Source organism: Falco biarmicus, chromosome 1 (assembly GCF_023638135.1).
Source record: "Falco biarmicus isolate bFalBia1 chromosome 1, bFalBia1.pri, whole genome shotgun sequence".
Classification (NCBI taxonomy): Eukaryota; Metazoa; Chordata; class Aves; order Falconiformes; family Falconidae; genus Falco; species Falco biarmicus.
This window is the reverse complement of record NC_079288.1, coordinates 103,750,599-103,774,768: the sequence shown is the minus strand read 5'-3', so window position 1 is coordinate 103,774,768 and position 24,170 is coordinate 103,750,599. Positions and strand designations below refer to the sequence as shown.

The following is a 24,170-nucleotide window of genomic DNA, read 5'->3' as shown; positions in this document are numbered from 1 at the left end:
CTGGCATTAGCAGATGCAGTTAAGTCTGCACTGGACTTGAAGAAAAGCCCTGTGGATCAGATTGGCCGGCATGGCTCAGGGTGTTACATTCTTAGTAAAATCAGTGCATACATCCTGCTCTGTACCCTTAACACCACAAAAACCACAGTCACATTTCCAAAAGGGCATTCTGAATTGAAAAAGGACAGTGGTGACAAACCTCAGCATTCAAAAACAGAGTTTTAGGCCAACAGAACTGATCCACTGAGGAATTTTAATGACTATTTCTCCAACCAGTAATCAATTTTACACCATATGACTTAGTTCCTCTGTTCCCTCCTTCCTTTACTCTAGGGTAAACATTAACACCTATGTCAACAGCAGATCCCCCAACAGAAAGTATATCTAATAGCTCGGGTACAGCTTTTGTCTGTTGTTTTGCTATCAAAAGCACTTTTTTGCTCTGAATTACCTATGCAGAGGAGCTGATCCTGGAAGTATCCCTTCCCACACGAAGCCACACACTGCCCGTTCTTCAGTAGCAGGGATGTCTGGCACGAGGAGCACTCAAATCCATTGGTACAGGCTGAGCATGTTTCATTGCAGGCTTCCAACAGAAACAATAGAGGAGAAAGATGTATTAATCCCAAATGTCTTGATGCAGCAAGACTCCCCTGCTCTGATAAAATGAGACCATTTTGCCTCATTTTGGCAAAAGTTTGAGAATTTGCATTTTTCAGGGGCTTCCACCGGAAACCTTCTGAAGTCTCAAGTCCATGGTTACTACTCAGTATGTGCCCGAATGCTTTTCCAAACAAAGCCTGGCAATCTCTTTATAATAAGCCTGTGAGATCCTACTAACAAAAGCACAGCATGCAACAGAGGAGATAAGTCATCTGACAGATGCAGAAATTACCTAAGCAAGTCCCCCCATCCTGGTAGAAGCCCAGCTCACACATCTCCACACAGCGCCCATTCTGCAGCTGCCTCCTTGGGTCGCGGCAGGCGCTACAGTGATCAAAGGCCTCAGAGCAGGTCAGACAGTCTGGGTGGCATTCAACTGGCACAAAGAAAAGCCACAAAGGTAAAAACCGTCAGCAGTGTTTTCAACCAGGAAGGCACAAAACAATTCATACTTCAAAATCAAAGCCAAATTCATTACTTGGTTCTGTTGGTGGTTCAAGGTGTGTTAGTTTGAGAGTGGGTTTTTTTCCAAGATTGCATGAAAGGGGCTAAATATTATATTGCTGTATTCTGGTGTGTGAGAAGTTATTACACAGACTCAGATTTTCTAGACTATTGATAAAAAGGATATTCATCATTCACAGGGTTTCTCAGCACTAAAAATCATAAGTCATCAGGAACTAACAATCCAGAACAACCTGGATTTAAGTTTCCTTCAGTCAGACCCTGCAAGAAGACAAAACTGTGCTCATGCCAGGTTGGAGTACAGGTGGCACACAACTCCCCCTCCAGCCAAAAGCTTTATGCTGCAGCACCGCAGCAAACATTTCCTGACCACAGATGTTTTCTCAAATGGCGTGGCTGCGCTCTCTGCAGAGCCAAGAGAAGGACTACTTTTGCTTTACTACTGAGCTGCTTTTGATTGCTGGAAGAAAAGGTGCCTGTTCCTTCCTGACAAGTCAGCAAAAAGGATCCCAGTGCGAAACCTCTCCTTCATTTACACTAAACAACCTGCAATTTTCCAGGCAGATGTATCTAAGGAAAGAATGTGGAATCAAAAGCTACAGAAGACACACAGTTGAAGATAACAATGAATAAACAGGAGGATAATGTGATAAACAGGGAGAATGACTAGAAAACTCTGTCTCTATCTATTTCTTTGCAATAACTTTCCACAGGTATATGCAGCCCCAACCTTCCAGTCTGACAATGAACTGGAGACTTCTTGGAGAGGTGCAGAATGGGCAATTTTTCTCTAGGTACAAAAAAATTCCCTCCGCTCCAACCCAAATGTCCCTAGTGAGAGGGCATATTTGCTGGTTTTAACATAAACACAGCTATGCTTAGGGCTATATGCTTTACACTGGTTGAGAATGAATGGGTTCTCTCTGCCTGCTTCCCCCAGCACATCTGTGAGAAGCAGCAATAAATTTTTACTGGCTTTAACGAAGCAGATGCGTTAGGGGCCGATGCTCTGGGCTCACAGATTGAACTGCTGCAGGCTGGATTTTGCATTTGTTTCTCATCCCCTCCAATGCAAACCAGAAAAAGACAGAGACAAAACAGCAGGTTTCAGTAAAGGAAATTTCCGTTTACCATTTAGGACACAAATTGCAAGTTTGGCTCTATGTCCAATACTATGACTTTAAAGCCTGGGTCTTCCAAAATGCTACCATTACAGCAGCTACACTAAGAGGTCAGATTTTCATGGGTACCCAGTACACAGTGGGACCACTTGATAAGGAGCACAGAGGGCAACTGAGAGCACTTTATAAACTGCCCCCTCCTTAGAACCTGTGCAGATGCTGTTCCCTTTGGAAAATCCAGGACAATTTTACCTGAACTGTCCAAAACCCATTTTTCTGACGTCTCAATTAATAGTGCTTTGCCTTTTTATTAGCATGCAGTAAATAACAAACTTTAAAACACTAATACAGCAAATATGCCAAGGCATTCCTGCAAATGACAGCATAATTAAACTGTGAAACTGTTTTCTTTTTACTGAGATAAAACATTAACTGGAGCACTCTGATAAAACCAAAGTTATATGAATGCAACAAGAGAGCTACCAACATGAAAAATTAGCAAACCACAGCTAAAGCCTACCAACTATGAAATGTAAATCAAGGAGAATGCCAATATCCTGGAGAAAAACAAATTTATATGCAAAATTAATATCTAAGCTATGGCTATCCTAATCTTTCCACACAATTATTAACCAACAGCCATTCAGCCCCAGGTGAGCTTGTGGTGTAACAGTGTAAGCAGGCTCTAACTTCTTTCCACTCCCAAGAAATAATCAAGAGCCCATAAACTCCAAAACCCATGTTAGGATTCAGAAAGGAACAGTCCTCTGCTTTATGAAATTCATGTTGAAGAAAAAAGACAAAACATTGCCCAAAACCAACCCCAAGGAGAAACTCTTTTGCTAAAAGAAAGCTATAATTTAAACCAAGGGAAGTCAGTGGGAGCTTTTGGATGGAGCCCTCAACCTCTCTGAGAACCTTAATACAATGATATGGAAACCAGTTAATTAGCAACTGAAAACCAAAGACAAGTTAACATTCAACACAGGTGTCAGACCTGGGGAAGCGAGGGCGCAGGGATGCCGGAACAACCCCTTGTGCCAGAGGTGCACTGACGCACATGCTCCCAGCCAACACGAGGGACGTTAAGAAATGACGGACCCTGCGTCTGTACCTGGTGCGCAGTGCAGGCAGCAGTCACCCTTCACCTCAAAAGCCACGCTGCCCAGCGGGCAGGGTGGGCAGGAGCGCTGGAAGCACGTCACCACTGCGTCCCGGCACTCGCACTCTCCGCACGGCCCTTCCTCCCACGTCTCTCCGTTCTGCACAAGAAAAACCAAACGGCCAGCATCAGCAGCGAAGGAGAGCCTCTGCACAACGTAGTTTTGCTGTGCATGGAAACCGCAAGGCTACATCAGTACTACAGTAAATTAAACATTTCTGGGAGCGTTTCAGCACCGCCGCCTGCCAAGACGGGACTGCATGCCTCTCTACCATCACCCTCTTGCCCTCTTTGCCTTTCCGGAATCAGACAGCCTGCAAAGCGCCTACTGAGAAAAATCCTTGGCCTGGAACACCTGAACACGTTCCCTCTCAGCACTCCCTCCAAAGCAGCGTGTTTTTTCAGTTAGCAGTAAGGCTTTTCTACTTCTTCACCTCCCTTTGTCTTCTCTCACTCAAAGCATCTTCTGTCTCCAAATTTTGCTGCCTCACTTGTCTGCTTCTTTTTCACAACCTGGTACCAAGTGCTTGAATCTGCTCCGTATCTGAACAGATACCTGTCATCTGTCCACTGTCTGAATCTATGTCTTTGCATAATGACCTTTTTGTCACACTTTAAATCTCTTTCTAACCATCACCACGTTTTATGTCCTCTTCTCCTCTCTTCAATTGCTTGGCTTTCCACCACTGAGTACGGGCCGAAATGCCACATAGGTGAAGAGGTACTGCCGGCTCTCTCCAGAACCACCCATGGCACCTGACACCTGCCTACTTTTACTAGTCTGTGGAGGGAAGAGATGTTGCACCCATGGTTCCTCTCCCGCGATGTGCATCCTTAGGCCTGCCCTTGGTGGCCGAGGTTCTGCTGGCAACATGTGAGGAAGTCAAAAGACAGAAAAGAGACAGCGAGCATTTTAAACGCCCATGAAGCTTTTGTGACAGTGCCTCTCTTAAAAGGAATAAAGCACAAACTGGAATAAACCTGACACCGTAATATATTTTACCTCACTTGGGTCAGAAAAAGAGAGTTGAGGAAAGAAAAGTATTAGCATTAGAAAAAAAACCCCACAGAACAGTATTAAACTTCCCATTTCTCACATCTGTTGGCAAACAGCAGCTATTAGCTCCAGTCCTCATCTGTCAGAGCAATGAAAAGTCCATTACTGGTACATTAAAACCAAGATACTTCATGTTTCCTTTTTATTTAACTTCAGAAGGAAAGTTCCTTGAAAATATTCATGAAGTAATGGACTCCTGTTAGAGTAAAAATTATAATCGGTGGGATACATAGGCGGAAAGCTATACATTGCCCCAGCTCTGTAGCTTCTACTTTATAGGATTCAAGTCAGGAATCTTTAAGTCCATGAGATGTGCAGGAAACCTATGAGTATCTATATTAAATATTAAAGGGAAACGATTGATTATGCCGCAGAAAGGAAAGCAAGGCAAACTTAAACTCTGCAGCAGATACACGCAGTATAAACAAGTGCATTCTGTAAGTTGTAAAAGCAACCTGCAAACAATATTAAGGGATTATTTTTCTGCTACACTTGCAAATAAGATTCTTCTCAGAACTAGACAGGAGAGCCAATTTCCCCAAATCTTTATGAGCAGAACTTACTACTATATGCTCCGAAGTACCAGGATACTCACAGCTTTGGTATGTTCTTTGTAAACACAGTAATTATTACTCAAGATACACTCAGGACAGCACTTCCCATCTAAGTGAATTAATTCTTCACTCTGTGAAGAGAAAGGTTGCAGTAATTCAAATGGAACCAACATCACCAAAAATACTGTGGAATGCAGAGACAGAGCAGCTCCTGCCCTGGAATGCAATCTCCGATATCTAATTTCACCTTATCTTCTCTCTAGCCTACTCCATCTCTGTAGGTACAGTTTGAAAAATCTGCTTGGTGCAGTTGCAGAACAAATCTCAGAAAAGGCCAGGGAATTCAGTGATAAGGCCATTACCTCATTCCTAAATCCTGCAGAGAAAGACCCAGTATAATCCACTGCAAGTACAGAGAATATTTTTACTGTTCCACATATTTTTACCATGGATCACTAGGATCTTACTGGACCACTGTCACGATTTCAATGCATAGAAGCTTACCTTCATTTTGAACGTTCTACTTTTTTTTTTCCCCAAGAGAATTTCAAAGCACATGCTCTGTTTATCCAGGACGGAAGAAGACTGTTCTTTGTTACAATGGTACAATTCCATAGAATGCACTTAAATAACTTCAGTTTGAAGGTAAGAATTTAGCAGCAGGAGACAGGAATAAAGTGTCCTAATTCATCACAACTTTTTGTGCCCAAGTGGAAGCTGAGTACTTAGAAAAGAGGGAGACACTGTCCTAGGGAGCCAGGACACAACTCAAAAGAAACAGCTTCAATTTCCTGACCTTAGTAGCTTTTCTGGGCCAGATTCTCACACACTGTAAACATAGGTAAGGTAATCCATACTAGTCAGAAAACAGGCATATGTATACAAACCCACTACCATTAAGTAGTTACAAATAAATGACTAAATTAGACTTGGTGCCAACCTCCACTAAGCACTTGTTTAATCTACACCCATTAAATGTCAGTCTTAATACCCCTCCCCAAATCTTAGCAGGCATAATCCTCCTCCTTTTGCAACCAGGTTGCTTCCTTACCTGCCACAACAGAGAAGTCACAACTGTTCATTAAATGCCTGCAAGGGGCTCACACACCCACTGAAACCCCACAGCTCACACTGGTTTCCATTTCAGCGTGTAGCTGTTTTCTTCTGATGGCTCACAAAATTCAGCTGAGCGCCAAGTTTACCAAATGGCTTTGCTGATTTACACCAACTGGGCATCTGCTCCATATTTTCCACTGTGCCACATTGGCACTCTCACCAATTTTTGTATGCAAATTACTTTAGACATAGATAGGGCAGTAACATCACTGGTCACTCTTAGTTTCAACAAAGTAGAACAACTAAGTCAGGCCACCCTCTCACAACCCTGGTGTGTTTCTGAGAATGGGTAAGACAGGAGGAACCATATGGCTCTTAGTCATCAAGGACCACACACAGCCTAAATCTCTCTCTGCTGGTTCTATACATTTTTGCTCTTAAATCATTACTTCAAAATGCCATTGGCAGTGGTTGGATCTCATGTCACTACTATATACCGTAAACTCTCCTATCCACACCTCTGCCTACATCCCCACCCACATACATAAACACACGCTACAGGTAAACTGAGAACAGCTAGCCAGGGAACATGGCTTGCCTAGCCAAAAAAAAATGCAACCACACTGCTCTGCCAAGACTCAGAAAAGGGAGAGGCTATGTCAGATAACTTGTGGCTTTGCTGAAGAGAGATTCATCGTATTCCAGTTTGAGAATATTGAAAGGCAGTGATGGGCTGGAGGCAGAAAAGATAAGAAATATTTTATGTAATCCCTCTCAAACATGTACACACCTACATCTACATGCACCATTCGTAACTCTCAACCCCCCAGCTCCATTTCTTCTAAGTATCAGAAAGACTTGTGCAGCTTGCTGGCTATACAGCACCCTGCAAGCTCCATGTTACTGATCCTGTAGTTTCTGGGGCTGCAGGACTGCTAGCAGAAATACTCCATCGCCAGCCTACTCAGGTAGGCTGCAGCATCCCTTGGTAGCACCCATAACTCATCCTCCTCTGAACATTGCCACGAGTGTGCTCACTTAGCTGGGATGCTGGCAAGTGCTCCAGCAGGATTACTTCATGCTCTGACAGCTTGAGCAGTTTTGGCTGAGTGTATCCACTTCAACATCCACAGCTAACCCTGCCTGCCACGTAACTTGTATTCCTAGCTCATCAGTAACCCGCTGAAAATGTTTTTTTGAAGATTAGGTCAGAATCACCACAGACACTTTCATCTGGCAGTTGCTGGACAGGTTTGCTTGAAAGGGTTTATAAACTAAACCTCTACCCTACCCTCAGGTAATGCTGCTATACTACGTCAAGCTGTCTAGGATTTGCAGTTCATATCTGTGGCCTCATTACACTTTAAACAGGATGATGTGACCAGGAAATTAATAGTGCCTTAATGAAGGGATGAATCCAAATGCTCCTAGCTTCACATCAGCTCCGATTTATTGATGCAGGTGCCTAAAAAACAGACCTGCAACTCAAAAAGGAAAAAGCAAAGGAAAAAGAAAATACTCCATCTGCTTTTTGAGTAAATACTTTATTGTAGTAACTTCACCTTGTACTATTAAGGTAAACTATGGCTGAACACGACTTGAGGAAGCTGGGTTATCTTAAGGGAAGTCATGCAGAATTATAAAACCTTGGGCAAATATCTTTTATCAAGTGGGACCATAACTCTTGTCTGCAACACTGATGCAGTCTTCCTCCTTCTGTCTCACTAGCAATCCCGTTTCATTCAATTCAAAATTGCAGCAGTTCATACTCTGACAAACACCACCACTTTTTTAGATGCTCGGGCTTTTAGAGGGGTGCTTACCTTTGAGTGCCCGAGTTTGAAAAATTGCTACGTGAGTGATAATGCTACACACTTTTGAAACCCCTAGTTTTGAACCCTACATGTTAACGTCTCCAGCTATTGTTCTGTAAAATATCCTTGGCTTTTCTGAATAATGGATTCTTTGTCAGTACCCAAGATATGAGCATGAATATTAAATAATACTCCCTACTGAGCCATGACAGCATGCCATCATCATTAGTGTAAATGATCCAATTTACAGCCATAAGCACGCAGGAAGCTGACTGAAACAGATGCAAGTGCACAAGATTTTATGACAACCACGACTTTCCACCCAGCAAATTCTCTGCATGCAGTTTAAGGTCAGATGATCACCAGCAGTACTACGCCAGTGACAAGAGTTTGGGTCCCACACTCCATGTATTTTGCTGTTTAAAAGGCACAAAATCAGATGAACAAGCATACACTTTTATTCCTAGATGCATCCTCTCTGCATGATCATCATTTGTGATCCCATGGGCAGATTCACACTTTTTTGAACACTCATTAAAACAATAAAATCTAGTGAATCTATTATGCCCAGATTTTGGCTGGATTTCAGACACAACACAAAGCTGCTGCTACTCAAGATTTAGCATACAGGCAGTCACCAGAAAAGCATTGCTACTGAGAGAGAAAACTCAGAAAGCTACAATTCCTTCCCTTCTCTTCACTGACACCGTGGAGTAGTAGGTATAAAGTAGATCTGAGCCCACCAATTAAAACAGGTGTAGTGACAAACAACACAGAAGTCTTACTCCACTGCAAAAAGGCAATTCAAAACGTATTTGTGTATGTCTGTGTGTGAAGCATTCAACCCTATCTAATGCATTTTGCACATCCTCTAGAGAACAAACATAACTGGGGGACGAGGGGGGATTAGTTTTGGAATAAACAGCACTGGGAATAAAATACCTTACCAGCTTCACTTCCATGCCAAGAACGGCACGGAAAAAATGGAGAGAAGTGGAACATCAACTTCCATATCCAACTACTTTACTGAAGCCCACTGTAGCATACAGAATGAAGATAAAAGGAACATTTCTTAAGCTTTTAACTGTCTCTGACCTGTATGCCTCTCCCTATGTTCAGCTCTTGGTAAAGCCAGTGGTCACTGAAACATCTGAGTGTCTGACCCTCCATTGTAGCAGACAAGACAACAGCCTGGGAGGGAATCCAAGCTAAATTAGTCACCGATTCACACTGGCTTGCTTCACAATGCAAGCCCACTGAGCAGTCAAACTTGCAAGGAAAATCCAAAGTTTACTCTGCTTTCCTGTGAAGTGTTTTCAACGTAAACGCACAGAACAAGCCCTGAGAGAAGGTCTGTTTTTTTGAGTGTCTCAAGATGTCAGTCGAGAAAAAAAAGAGGAGGAAAAAATATCACAAGACTTGACTGATATATCCTGAAAGAAAAAAAACATTCTTACCTTGGCACACTCCACTTTGGCACACTCTGCTTCCTGGCAAGTGACGTGCCCTTCATCACACATGCAGAAGTCACACTGAGTGCTATTCCACATCTCACTGTGGTACCTGATAGTGCCATCATACAAGCAGTTTCTCTTGGAAGACACACACTCCTCACAGCACTTCCCAGGACGCTGCACTTTCTTCTCCCCCTACAAAACATCAGCAACCATTGAGCAGGACTGTCTGAACCTTATGGCATGGGCACGGCGATGTGTACAGCCAGGGTATCAGAGGTGAATGATTTTTAACTACCTTCTCACAGGTAATAGCATCACAGGTCTCTCTCAGACATCTGACTTCTCCTCTGTGACACACACATGCAGTGCAGGCATTTTTTTTCCACTGCTCACCATGCTGTTCAAAAAGAACACGTATACAATCGTTAAATACTCTTTGTAAATAACCAAATCCTTCCCAGAAATCTGTGCTGCTTATGGAATATGATGGCTCCTTCTGCATGTCTGTATCTAATAATAAACTTCTTAAAAACCGCTCACCTGTAGGTGATCAGCAAACAGGAAGAAAAGGTAGGAGGTCTAGACACTATAGTGTGTATTCCTCATTACTTGCAAGCTGTGACATTAGCGAGGCCTTAACAACTATTATTAGCAAAAAATAATCATTAACAGAAAAACCCGCAGACATACATTCATTAAATAATGCATTAAATTAATTTCAGGTGATACAATAAAAGCTATAAACACTTTGACCTTCACCAATGCTTTCTGCTTTCCTCCTTCCAAAAAGTGTGAAAAGAAAGTGCCTGATCTGCTTCACCGTGCAAACTTCCTTTCTGCTTGCCAGCAAATTCTTACCTAGTCCTAATTTCTTTCAACTCTTCTGGCTTTCCAGGAAGAAAAAAAGCAACAGTTGTACTAAACTAACAGTGCTGGCAGAAAGTCAGATGTCAGGGAGTAGGGAGAGCAATGTGTGCCAGAATTTGTGAACAACTGCCTTTTGGTGTGGCTTGTCAAAGGTTACCTGGTACACTCTTCCTGACACTGAGCAGGGCTTCGGGACACATTCCGGGCAGCATTTTCCAGGAGACATAACCATAACTTCATCCTAAAGAGAAACCGGGAGAGACAAGTAAAATAAGAGCATTAACAGTTAACACGGGGCTCAGCATCACTGCCTGGAATGCCAGGCATTTAGTATCTGCGTGATAACCTGGGGTCAATCAAGGCTTCATTTTGGCTCCAGTATCTGGGGGCAGTCTTCACAGCATGAGATTAGTGTAGAAAGCTAGCAAGAAAAGTATTTCCTTCATCTCACTTTCTGGACTTCTTTGGATGGCAACTGAGGTCCAAATATACAGATAGATACATACATGCAGATAAAGACACACACACACACACACACACGAGATAAAGTACATATATTCAGGTATACAGATATACAGAGGAAAACAGAGTATATCTCAAGCTATGTAGAAAAGCACACTAAAGCATGAGATGGAGGAGAGAAGAGGTTTTATTCCTGGTACTGCCACATTTTGAGTCTCTGAATGTGTGATTTACACTCGCCATCTCTCCGGCATTTGCACTATTTTAGTTAAATCCTTTCAGCACAACTGTCTGTACAGGTGTTAAATTATGCTTAAAACTGGATTATCCCATTTTAAACCTTTTCATGACTGATTTAAATCACATTGAAATAGGTTGGCACTTCACATCAATGTAACAGTTCCTGCATGCCTCAACTTCATCCATCCAAAATCATGTCTGCGATTCCCCTGCTATAATTTTGCATACATCCAGTGATTTGGGAAAGTGTTATTCACCTGCACCTCCCTCCGGCCACATCAGGATGACTGAAGACTGATTTGTGGACTGAAAGTAGTGTTGAAATGCCAAGCACTATTATTTCAGCTGCTTTGTTAGTCAAATCACTAGCTTTCAAAGAAAGAGTGGAAGACTTTACAAGTATAAAACTTATCAATGATAGGTTTCCCAGCAGAGTTAAAAGAACTTTCGTGGATTTTGGTGGGATATGTGGCAGAACATCCAGGTGCACTCCTTCATGCAACCAGCATTTGTGAAGTTCCTCTCCCTTAGCACCCAGGGAAGGGCATAGTTATCTGGAAGATGGAAAATGAGAATTTAATACTGGGAGAGTTTATGTATTTGCTTTTGACAGGAAGTGGAGAATGAAGAAAGTGACAGAGATAAAGGCACATGAAAGAAAAAGTCAGGTATGACTGACAGCAGAACAGGATCCTTGCACATCCTACCAACATCCCTTCTACTGGGCACCTTGGTAGGAAATACCTGAAACATCACCAGCATTAGCTTTCTGCTGTGTTAACTTGGATGCTCTCAGTTGATTATTCTCACATATGTCACAGCAACAACACAGTTGTTTCTGTTTCCATAAATTAAATCCAATTAAACATTAGAACAATCAGCCAGCAGGTAACCTCAGTCCATTTGGAGTGGGAAAGGAGGAATCTAAAGTAGGCATGAATTTATTTTAATGCACAATACTTAGTCAGTGAATACTAACTGATTATCTAAACACGAAGCAAAACACCATTAGCATGCACAGAAACAGGTGGGCTTTCCTTCTACCAAAAAAAAAAAAAAGCGTTAATTGCACAAACATCTGATCCAGTAATAGAAAGCTGGGTAAGCATCAACAGGAAAAAAAAAAAAAGTTTATGACTACTGCTTTTGTTTTTCTCAGTGCTACAGGGAGGAGTGTTCAGCCGGAGCAGACATTTCAAGGGAGCTTCCGGATTCATCCTTGGAACATAGTAATAGATTAACAAATATTTGGCAAATGGCAGCCCCTAAAACATAAAGTCAAGGTCAGAAAGAGATTTCCAGAGAGCCAGTTCCTTCATTTCCTTAGCACGGCATGCTGCTGTAAAGGAGTGCCCAAGAAAACTTGTACAATGGGCCCAATGAAAAAAATCCAAAGAGCACAGTCACACCCTTAAGCACTTCCAATATAATAACAGGAATTCAAAAAATTAAGTCACTTGTATAGAATGTGGAGTACTGTGTATAGCCTCCTGCCTTTACTAACCCCTGTGTTAATACTGCATACTAACTTGTAGTGTTTTGCTTGGGTTGATCACTGCATAAGTGCTAAGAACTCATCATTTGTCCACATCATACACCTTGGAGACAGAAATGTCCCAGTTCCCTCAACTCGACTAAAACTGTAAGCCACTACTTGAGCTTGCCTGACTTACCTTATTGGTTTTGTTGATTTCTAAACACAAGCACACTTAAGGAATAGTGCTCTGAGACTTTACTTTCAGCTGAAGAGATCTTCTGTTTCTAAACTAAAGTCAAAAGGGGAATTTCATCTGCATTTGACTACTTTCAACTGTGTTTCTAGAGTTCTTGTAAAAAAAAAAATTAACAAGACCTGCAAACCAATCTTTTCAGCTGCAAATTAAACACTGAAATTTGTGAAGATAAAGCCCCATTAAAAATCTTGTGTTATTCCTTCCCTCACAGAAATAAAAATATTTCCTGATCAACCCTAAAATTTTTTTTTAGTACAAAACAAAAAGTAGGTTTTTTAGACAGTATTTGTGCTTAATTAGCTACCAAAGGCATGATAAGAGTAAAATGGTGGGGAAAGAAGGTATTAGGGAAGAGACAGGACAGCACATGTATACTGACAGACTTAACCATCACTCCACACCATTTTCACACATCAAAAATCCCTTTTCCAAATCACCCACTTGTCACGCAGAAGATTTGCCTGCCCGCTTTTACATCTAGTCAAGAAACGGCCCTTGCCAAGGAAAAGGTGACAGTGATGAGTAATGACCCCAGGAGGCCAATGGGTCCTGACCTGGCTGCACAGAAGAGGCTGGCAGGAAGCTGTGAAGCACTGAGTCACACCGTCCCTGCAGACACATTTGGAGCACCGACCAAGGCGCCAGTCCTCACCATCCTGGAACAAGTGTCCATCAAAGAGGCAAGGCTCTAAGAGATATGAAAACAACGGATAATTTTCTTTCCTAATGCCCTTTCATCCCTTTCCATCAGCCAGAATTAAAACACAGATTCTTTTTGTGCATCTCAGGTTTCAAAATCCTGGTTTGTGAAAGCAGGTAATGACAGTAACAATTCCACCAGTTTTCAAGGGATTTAGACTCGTGAATTAAGAGCTCTGGATGCACCTCTCCCACTAGACTTCTATGAGAAAAGGTACCCAATAGCTCAGGCATTTTTGGAGCTCACAGCCTGAGTCCGCAAAGTGCCAAAGGTCCCCTCAGTACATCAGAAATACCTGCATCTTTTTTTCCAGATTTTAATCTCCAAAATAAGAACATATTAGGCACATTTGCTCACTGCTTAAAGCTTATAGTTTCCTCCTGGCCTATGGGTCAAACCATTAATGATGTAAATATGGTAGCAGGACAGAAAGAGAATTAAGAGACACACTTGAGACCAGTGTCTTCCCAACAGAACTGAACAAGAGAAGAAAAGCTTTCCAGATTTGGGACTACAAGGAGATGTCCACTGACCGACTACTTGGACCAATGAAGCCAGTTCAGATGCAATACTCACTGCCATGGCCCACACATTTGGGACAGCAGGATCCCTGCGCGGTGTATTGCAGCTCCCCTCGTCCACAGGCAAGGGCTGGGCAGGCCCTGGGGGCACAGTTCACCTTCCCGTGGGCACAGGAGCACCAGCCACATCCAGAGCTGGCCCACTGCGTGCCATGCTGCATGCAGAACACAACCAAAGGCACAGAAAACACATGCATGAATCCAGCTGCCAATGAGAGTGCTGTAAATATCTCTTCTCCCTTTTAAGCCCCCCCACATTAGCATCAGTTTTACTCTTTTGCAGGCCCAGGCAATCTTTGTACATTGTAGCCCTTACTTCTGGCTGCACTGTTGGGGCAAAAAGCTAATCCTGGTAAAGTAGCAAAGTTGGAGATCAGCCTGATTTTCCTTCCTGTTGCAGAGTGGCATTCAGCAGCAACCCACTGCAAAGACCCAGGCTACTGGATACACCCCCTCTCCACTACAGTTTCTGTAAGGCGAACTCTAAATTTAGAGACCGTTTTCTTTAGAGAAATATTTAACATGGGCCTCAACATGCACTTGGCCACAAGGTGGTCAGGTGAACATCATCTGCCCCATCACTATGAGTAAAATCTCATTAGGTTTGCGTATTTGTTAATGGCAGAAACAAGTATCTCTACCCTGAGGCATGGCAAGGAAAAATTGGCCCCAAGAAGAAACACGTTGGTATATTGCAATGCTCTCCAACAAACAGAGAATGTTAATTTTTACAAAACATGGAATTTTGACTTAGGCAGGGACTGAAAAAAGCTCTGGCCAGATAGAGGGTACAGATTTTCTTCAATGGAGCTATCACATAGGCCAGTGCTGCTAGGTAGATACTTGCCGAATGAAGGTCAAGTCGTAAAGCATTACAGTGGCTTAATGACAAAAGAGAAAACTTTTCCCTTCAGGGAATCTGTGCCAACCATCAGGATGAGACTTTGCACTGCCAAAAAAAAATTGTTTCATGACCGCCTTACAGTGGAATTGGGGTGTGACATATGACTATAGACAAATACGTCTGTAATCCCTGCGGGGATGCCTACTTATTCATCTGACTTGCATTCCAAAGAACAGGCTTACAGAGAGCCAAAAGACAGAAGCTGCAGCAAGAGTACAACACAGCAAAATGCAGCAACAGCAACAAGAAGAAATATAATGTAATATGATCTAATACAGTATCACCCAAATCACAGGCACAAAGAAATATGAGAAGAGGCTAGACGTGCTATCCCTTCTATCCCAGTCTTCGTCTAGCTCGTAACAGGATGCTTGCTGGTCATGCCCATGCTGAAACAGAGGGTTAGAACATCCATCTCAGGTATAGAATATAAGGTCCAAATATTCAAATGTATCTGGGCGTTTTACCATATTTCTTAAGATTTGGACCTGACTTGCCTCTTGTCAAACAGAAAAGTCTGTAAGAGACCAGACATAGGACTTGGGTTCACTGTTAAGCCATTTTTCTACGTTTGCCTATTGTTCAACATGATTCATTAACTACTAGCCATAAATCTTTTTTTTTTTTCTTATCTGTAGACACTTACTCTTATTGTTTTGGCCTTTCAGCCCTCCTAGGTGAAACCACATCCTGGAACCTGCTTCTTGAATAATTCAGGATTACAAAATACATAACCTGGGTCGCACAACAGCAATCAATCTCTACCAGCATAGATGGCTGCTGAGAGAAAAGCCTTCTTTCCAGATAGCTAATATGTCAAGTTTGCCGTGCTTTGCTCCCCTCCTAACATTACTATATTGTCTCAATCATCCACAGAAACAGCAAAGTGAATGAATGAGTGGGAAACTTTCTGCCCTTAAGCCAAGCAGGACACATGATTGCTCAGCAACACATTCCCTTTTTGCAAACCATGCTGACCAAAGTCAGGTTATATTAAATTATCTGACAGTGGCAGAATATAAGCCCAATGAACTATCCTTCTCCTGTACGTCAGCTAAGCATCCTTCACTGACGTGAAACAGAGAGCTAAAAAACAGAAAGGATTGTCCCTGCCAAGGAATATGACATAGCACTCACGCTGTGGATCTGCCCTTCATGCTGGCAAAATCCTTCAGCTCGGGAGGCACACTCAGGGCAGCACTTCTTGGAGACTATTTGGAGCACTTCTCCCTAAAAAGATACAAGAATCCAATAAGCAGTTCACGTGAAATAGAGACTTCAACATGATGGTAAAGACAAGGAGTCTTACTGGGCCAGGTGCTCTCAGTTTGGAGAGCAAATGTATTATGTTAAACATATAATGCTGCTACACCAGATCCCTTTGTTGAGAGGTGGTACATCAGTTTGCTGTATTTGACATTTTACCATCAAAACAACAGTAGGAGAATTCACCCCCCTAACAACACAATTAGGAAGTCTCCAGTTGCACTAGTTTTCAAACAAGAATGAAGAATAGAAAGCGATTATTCAAGACCAAAAAAACCCCCAAGATTACTCACTGAAGGCCCTCTGAGAAACATGGTCCAGATGTAATTTTTTCCGTAGTTTTCTACATGTACAGGATTGATCTCAGTCTAACATTTCACCACACCAGAAGTGCAACTGGCAGGCAGAATGAATGTGCATCCATTAACTGTACTTCTTTGGCTTAATAACCACCACTTTTTTTTAAATAACTCTACTTTCAAATTAACTGAAAACTACCGACCACTTCAAACCACAGCACAGTCAGACGATGCTGCTACCACTTTGCTTTGTGTGTCCCAAGGGCTTAGCAAGCCAACAACTTGCTATGTCCTCTTTGGCAGCAGAGAGAAAGATGATGCTGATGGAAACAACTCATCAGACGAAAGGCGAAACACATCAGTAAAGGCATCAGCCAACACTGGGAAGGATAATGGACTCCCGTGACCGAAAACGGCTCCACAGCCATGCTTTCACGCTCCTCCCAGCTGCACATTAAACACCCCAGGCCTGGCACAGCACCCCACAGACAGGACAGCGATAGCTGCGGGAGGACTTTATTTTGTAAGGGTGTCTGTCACTGGTGGCAAGTGCAGATGAGGGCCCCTGGCACCACCCGAGGCACCGCAGATCTCAGCATTTGCCTCCTACAGCCTATAACAAAAAAAGGCCAAAAAATTTTACTGATGTGAGCAGGTTATCTGGAGAGGGAGAAAACAGAAAACATGTCAGGTTTGGGAAATGAAATGTAGAAAAATTTTATCCATGAGTCACCTTCCTCAAACTATTGCAAAGGTGTTTCTCAGGAGGCATACTCTATCCTTTCCACTTTTAAAGGGTACGACCAACATCTAAGGGATTCCTGCTCAAAAGGGAGTTATTATTTGTTTTGCTATAATAAAAAATGAAGACACTGTGATGCCAAAAAATTCTCTTCCCTTTCACCTTCTATTTGTATGATAAAAGTGACTAGAATAATTTGAAATGTCACAAGTTTTCTTTCTGTTTTCTAAAAAGAAACATTTTGATTTTTCAGACCGAAAAAAAGTTTCTCACTTCCAAGGTTTCCTTCAATGTCCTGTTTTTTTAGAAGGTGGGAAACAAAATTAGTATTCCATTTACCTTAAACCATGAAACCCTATTCAACTGTGAACCTGCTGTGGAGAAACTGTTTTTGGTTGTTGGTTTGTTTTGGTTCACACACAGAAATAACATTTCCCGATTTTCTACCTACTCAAAACATTTGGGATGTACAGCAGTAGGTTTTACATACAAACGTTTAGAATACCACTGGGAATGTTTTTTGCAAAGACTGCCTGGCTTTGTTTATGCCTTGTTGTTGTAAACAAGATCAGCAATATTAGCATAAATCTCATAATATGCAAATAAGGAATAAACCATGGAGAGGGATGGCGATTTCTGACCTTGTTCATCAGTGGTTGGTTTATGCTTGAAGCATGACAGCATTTTTTACTTCTGAGATCCTTGATGATCCTTTGCAACATTTAAATGGCCAGACCTTTATGGAACACTTAAACTCTTTGTCTTGAAGATTACTCATGTCAAGGAGTCACACGTTCATTTCATGCTATAAATCTATTTACCTTTATGAGCTTTAAAGTTGTCACCTTTTCATTTATCCAATTTTTTAAAATTAACATCTTACCTAGCCCACTCATTATGGGGTGTGCCATGACAGCACTCCTTTTTCTTTTTTTTTTTTAATTTCTCTCCTCTTTTGCCAAAGAATCCTAACATTTGAGTCTTGCTTTCATCAATACACAGAAATAATGGGGAAAACCGGTAAGAAACAAAATTATTGCCTTGTTAATACTGTCATATTGGAAAACACTTTAACCTCCTTCATAAAGCCATATAATTATATTGGCAGTGCCTCTTTAAAAACACTAATTTACATTGCCATTCACACATACTACCCCAGTAATCCAGATGCTAATGCAAGAGCAATTCCATGGCCAATTAGCTGTAACCATTAATGAGGGCTCAGATAGAAAAAGATAAACAGGAGACAAGGAAAGCTCAACAACCCTCACAAGGCAAAAGAAACTGAAAGACAATCTTAGCTCTGTTATTGTTCGTCAGAGCGGAAAGCGTCTATCTGCATGTTCGGGGGAGACCCAGCCCCAGGTCCAAATGGAGTATGACTGGAAGCTGGGCTCATGCTGGGAGGTCTGAACCCAGTTCAGGCGCTTCCTTTGGGGACCAGACTGCCCCGGGAGCACAGACAGCCTGCAAGCTGTTCCAACACCAAGCCTCTGGCTGTAGTGTGGCGAAGGAGACAACAGTTTCACACACTGGGTTTTGCTTTCGTGTTTCTTGCACAGGCTTGCATCAATGAGAAGTGAAAGGGCGCAGAGGCTGTGCCTGACCCTGGGCAGTCACGCACACCCTGGGAAGAGAAATGGGATTTCACTGCTTCCCACAAATCCTGCTGTGGATCAGACCAGGAGGTTGACAGGGCAGCTGTCATCACAGTGTACAAAGATAACCAACCAGCGCACCTCTGCCAGTCCCTCCAGGGAAACACCTCATGCTGCATCCTCTGTTTGTGTCTCTCCTAATACAAGGGGAGCTTTGCTTCAACAGGGACTGTTACCTCAACTGCTCCCACCATACCTTTATGTGCAACACAGCGTGGCGGACCCCAATGAGCATTTTGACATGTAACTATTCCAGGGGTTTACAGCTGGGGAAGGGTAGGAACTCCAGAGTGACCTGGCATTTCTACCACCACACAGAATGGGTCAGCTGGCACCTGGAGAGCTGCAGCCCCTTACCTTCGGAAAGTCACACTGAGGGTGTTTGCAGACAGTATGTTCACAGGTGACAATATTGCTATGGCAACGGCAGTCTTGGCAAGAATCTGGCTTCCAAATTGTGTTATTCTGCAAAAAACCATAAGTTTTAAATTAGACCCATACAGCACAAAGCATGTGCTATTTTACCCAACAGCAAATGGCTCAAATAGATCAATAGAGACAAAATGGAAGAGTAAAGTCTGCAACAGACAACCCCTCCCTCCCACACACTTATCAGGCACAACTTCGGTACTGTTCACTCAGTAACTTCAAACACGCAGTTGAAAGACAAGGCCTTGCACAACAAATAATCAACTCCAACGGTACGATAGTCGATAGGACATAACCTCTGATAATCTCAATTGGTGTCAAAATTAAAATGTGATTACAGCATCTCTGGGAAACCCCTCCATAATCAAGTTCCGACTGTGCAAACTGCGGCTACTGCTACGGTCACAGCTTAGTAGCTAAGCCAGCTCTGAGGCTAACCTGCCCCTGGCCAGGCAGCTGTGGCCCCACTCAGCACCCATGAGCTGATGGAGAATGCAGGTGAACATGGACATGCTTGAATCCAAATGAGCTGTTGAACGTAACCTTCAAAAATTTGTGAGTCTGTAGGTTCACAGTAAGAAAACGTTCTCATGTCAAAACCATGATGTAAACTGTGCTCATCACATTAGGCTATAAGATGGAAGGAAAGGTCTGAAGAGCCTAAGATGCAATTAAACTGATTTAGTCAAAAATGCTAAATGCATGGCCAGGTATGAACAGGCTCCACCTGCTCACATTGATTCCAAAATGTCATGAAGGGGACTCTGATGGAGCAGACAGTCCAACAGAATTGGAAGTAGCTGTCGCCACCACTCGATCAGTGCACCCGACTGGAACACCCACAGCTAATTAGCAAGGGTTTTCACCACCCCTACTTGACCCCCTTCCATTCCCTCCACACCGAGGTCATGATCCCACGCCACCACCATGCTTTCATAAGGCAGCTCAGGCCCTCATCCAGTTGCTTGGACGCTTGCCAGACTTCTCCCTCCCTCCCACCAGCATCTCCAACGTCTGAGCCACCACTTGGGACTCATTACTTTCAGTAGGATGCTTGGGAAACAAAGCCGCCTTTCTCTTTACTCCTGAACACTAACTTCCAGCCATCCTGGTATCAAACAGCATCAGCAGCATCCCAGGGAAGCAGCCAAGCCTGCCTGTCACCACCCTCCCTATGAAAACATCTTGTCTGCACTCATCTCCTCTGCAGTGCCACTCCACCCGTGCCAAGCATCCTTTCTCCGGCCATTTAAAAAAAGCAACCAGTAACTACATACTGAGCTCATCCAAATTATACAATTGCTGCGTTCATATTTATCTGTTTTTCAAAGCCTTCAGTTAAAGTCACCAAAAGAAAATGGAAAGAGGAAGATCAATTTCTGACCTGAAAAACTCTTTTCCATTAGACAACCGCTGTGCGTACTACTAGGCTAAATTTATGCCACACAGGAAATTTTCCTATGTAGTACAGCCAGCCGCTATTCAAGTCATTAAACTTCATTTCTAATTGATTTGAAAGACAACCAGACTTTGCTACTCATTTACACAATATAGTGATTTACTCCAACAAGTCAATTTACTCACGGTGTAAAGTACGAGTTAGGGAAATGAAGACATGAAAAGATGATTAACAGTTTATTACTACGAACACATTTAGGGCTAACTACTCAAACTGGTAAGCATAACGATAAAACACTGCAATGTGCCTTAAAGGCCCATTAGACTGCTTAATGAGAGCAAAAAAAATCTTGAAAAATCTGGCCACTTGCTCAGGAGCTGTCGGGTGCTGTGCTCTTTGAGAAGTCAATGTGATGTACTACAAGCCAGCTCGTGCAAGCCACGGGAAGAGGCGACTCAGAGGTTTCACCACAGCTGCGTGACTGCAAGAGGTGGTAGAGGCTCTCTCCTCTTTACCCATCCTGCATTCAGGGCCAACTGCCGAGCAGAAAAGGCCGGTTGTGTCCCCTCTGAAACAGTGCTCTTTGTCAAAACAAACCGGCTTACTCTACAATGCTGGATAAAGAACGCAAACCTGCAAACAGTGGGATAACCAGAAATACTGCGAACAAATCCTTGTGTCTCTTCGCTGATTTACAAAAGCGTTTCGTTCATATCAAACCGTGCTCTTCTCTGGCGGCAAAGCTTATGCAAGGGGAACAAACACCCCGGCAGCAGCAGAGATTTAGGGAGATTCTCTGTTAATGGAACGATGGTGGCAACACAAAGCTTAATAACAGCAAGAGGTGGCAGTAAGCGTGCAGCCCCTTGGGGTAAGGTATCAACAAGTCAAAGAAAGATGGTAATTTCTGCTTGGGTTGTAACAGTTGGTTCTCCTCTCACATCCACGTGGCTGTGGCCGTGGAACAGAAACCTTGACTCCATCTCTGCCAGCAGATTTACAGTACAGTTACAGAATAAATTCAGCTTAAGTTATGTTTCTGCCAAGCTTTAGCTAACACACATCCGAGTTAACTCATTCTGCTCTCTTTCACAAAGCTTTATCACACTTAGATCCACCCTAAGATTCCTAAACCCACAACAACACCAAGAACTCCAAACACCTTTTCCACTGGCAAAAAGTGCCGTTGAATCTGTTTACGACACCATTTGTTAGATATATCTATTGATTTATTCCTTCACTTGTTTGTTCCCAGCTGGAAGGAGAATCCCAAAGCAGTGGGTGGCAAAGGAGAAAATGTGCACGACAACGATGTCAGCAGTGAAAAGCAATCTGCATTTTAGAACAGGCAGCTCACTGCAGGGTGAGGCTGCTGCCTCAGAAGCAGCCACGGGGGAAGCACTGGGCACAGGGAGCAGGAAGGGAGACAGCAGATTACCTGCCTCACCACTTGGCTCTCCTAAACCTTTACCTGCAGCCCCTCTCCTTTATATATATATAAAAAATAATTAAATTTCCATGGTGGAATAACAGCCAAAGCACTCACATGGCAAGAGGTCAGCACAGAGCCACTCTCACTCACATTTTGAGACTTAAAAGCCCACGTTTCTGATAAGAAAACCTTCTCTTTGGCCTTCACCCTCCCCTATTTCTTATTATAGTCTAAGCAGGCTGGACTCAAATCAGCTTTTTCTAAATCCACACAGAAGACGCTTGGAAGCATCGGCATGCATCAGTGATTTACATTTGCCAGGTATCAGATCAAAACCGACACGTGTCTGCAGAGGTTTTAAGAATTCAGAACCTAGTTAATAGTCAAGAAACTACTACCTGATTTTTTGGATGCGAAAGTCTTCCATGCAGTTCAGAGCGTTCAGCTCTTTTGACAGTTGAACATTTAGCTTAAGATTCCTGGCTAGAGAGCAACAGACCTAAACTCAAATTTGAAAAGTCTGGTGACAATTATGTTTACTGATTTCTCCATACAAAGGTGGAGGTTTTATTCTCTGTAATGCTACCAAATGTCTAAATATTACAGTCACAGTAAACTGAGCACAGCGCAATGCTCTAGCTATGAGTCATTTGAAGTGCAAGGCCATTTAATTCCTTTGAGATGGGAGAGAAAAGCTGCACGTGTACTTCATATACATGGTGGAAATACATAAAAGAACGGGGAAGTTACTGCAGAATTACTTTTGGTTGTATTCCTGGGTGCTGACTATTTCAGGATCACATTTCAAACTAATTTTAATGTGTTCCCTGTTTACATGGAAGTGTGTAGCTGACAGCTGCTAATACAGGAAAGCATAGAAAGATTTGTTGCTGTGTTATTTAGAGCTCTTATGACCTGGAGAATGCAGACTGCTAGTCATTTTAATTATTCTTAATTATTCTTTTTTGTTTCTTTCATTTCAAATGTGACTATTGCTAAGGCAACCAAACATGGGACAACAGCTTAAGACTGTTCTTCCCAGTTTTGCCCCTAGCTAACCGTGAGATCTTGGTCCACCCAAGCTAGGAGAACATGTTCACAAGTAACGCGGAAGCCCCAGTATTACAAGAAAGGCTCCCAAATCAGTCTGCAGATAGGAACTGAGATACTGACCACCCAGCTGCAAAACGAGGATCCCACCTACCTGTCCTGCATGCTGTAAGGATTAGTTAGTATTCATCCAACATTTGCAAGAACACTTTGAAGCTCCTAGGTGTTCCTGTTTTAACCACAAAGCTAGACTTTTCCATAGACACTTAAAGAACTGCTGTAAGTCCACCTTACATCTTCTCCAAGGCACTGTACCTCAGTGGACAAATTATCTCCTACAATTTAAGCACTGAATTCCTATCCTGTTAAGTACACTTTTATCAATGACAATTTAAGGAACTTTTTCCTTACAAGTACTAATATAATTAACAGTATAAATAAAGAAATAATGTGCACAGAGCACTTTGAAGAGGGAAAGCACTCCTTAAGCACCAAGTAGTGCCATTATAATTTATTTGTTCTTTGGATTTCCCTACATCAAAAGAAGAAATGATACCTAATCCAACTGAATTTTAAAATGCCACACTGCAAAAAGAGATATCTACATTACACCTTGGTATGAGGAACAGGGGCCAAAAAAGCAAGATACGCTCGCAAACCTTTAAAGCTTGCAGGCACCCAGACACATGACAAAATAAAATAAAACCCAAGACACAGAGGCACAGTGCAAGCACATACTGGGTTTGGAGAATACTGATGAGGACTTAGAAAAAGGCAGGACAGAGAGCAAAAGAGCTGCACATTAAGAAAAGGCTAAGAATAGGAGGTGGCAAGAAAGCAACCAGCAGTAAAAGCAAAGGAGGGTTGAAGCAAAGAATAAGCTAAAGAGACAAAGAGCAGACACAGTGCTCAAGTGGGAGCCCAGAGCAGCTGTGAGCACTCATGGTTTGATGTTGCCAGGCTGCCATATTAACCAGAGCACAGAAAGACTTAAATCTCTTTGACCATGGCTTTTTTGACTGGCTATTATAACTTCAGATGGCTGCACCTGTTCCTCCT

At 42.7% G+C, this 24,170-nt stretch overlaps 1 protein-coding gene across 1 annotated transcript in view; it reads right to left on the bottom strand.

Moving 5' to 3' along the window:
• Positions 1–24,170, bottom strand: part of FRAS1 (Fraser extracellular matrix complex subunit 1) — a 173,663-nt gene that overhangs the window by 92,010 nt on the left and 57,483 nt on the right. The window contains exons 3-13 of the mRNA XM_056355472.1: positions 19,159–19,266; positions 15,974–16,066; positions 13,928–14,087; positions 13,206–13,339; positions 10,374–10,457; positions 9,645–9,746; positions 9,350–9,541; positions 5,064–5,153; positions 3,364–3,511; positions 896–1,039; positions 452–586 (exon numbers count right to left, since the gene is read on the bottom strand). Coding sequence (XP_056211447.1) covers positions 452–586; positions 896–1,039; positions 3,364–3,511; positions 5,064–5,153; positions 9,350–9,541; positions 9,645–9,746; positions 10,374–10,457; positions 13,206–13,339; positions 13,928–14,087; positions 15,974–16,066; positions 19,159–19,266 — 1,390 coding nt within the window. The remainder of the gene's footprint in view (positions 1–451; positions 587–895; positions 1,040–3,363; positions 3,512–5,063; positions 5,154–9,349; positions 9,542–9,644; positions 9,747–10,373; positions 10,458–13,205; positions 13,340–13,927; positions 14,088–15,973; positions 16,067–19,158; positions 19,267–24,170) is intronic.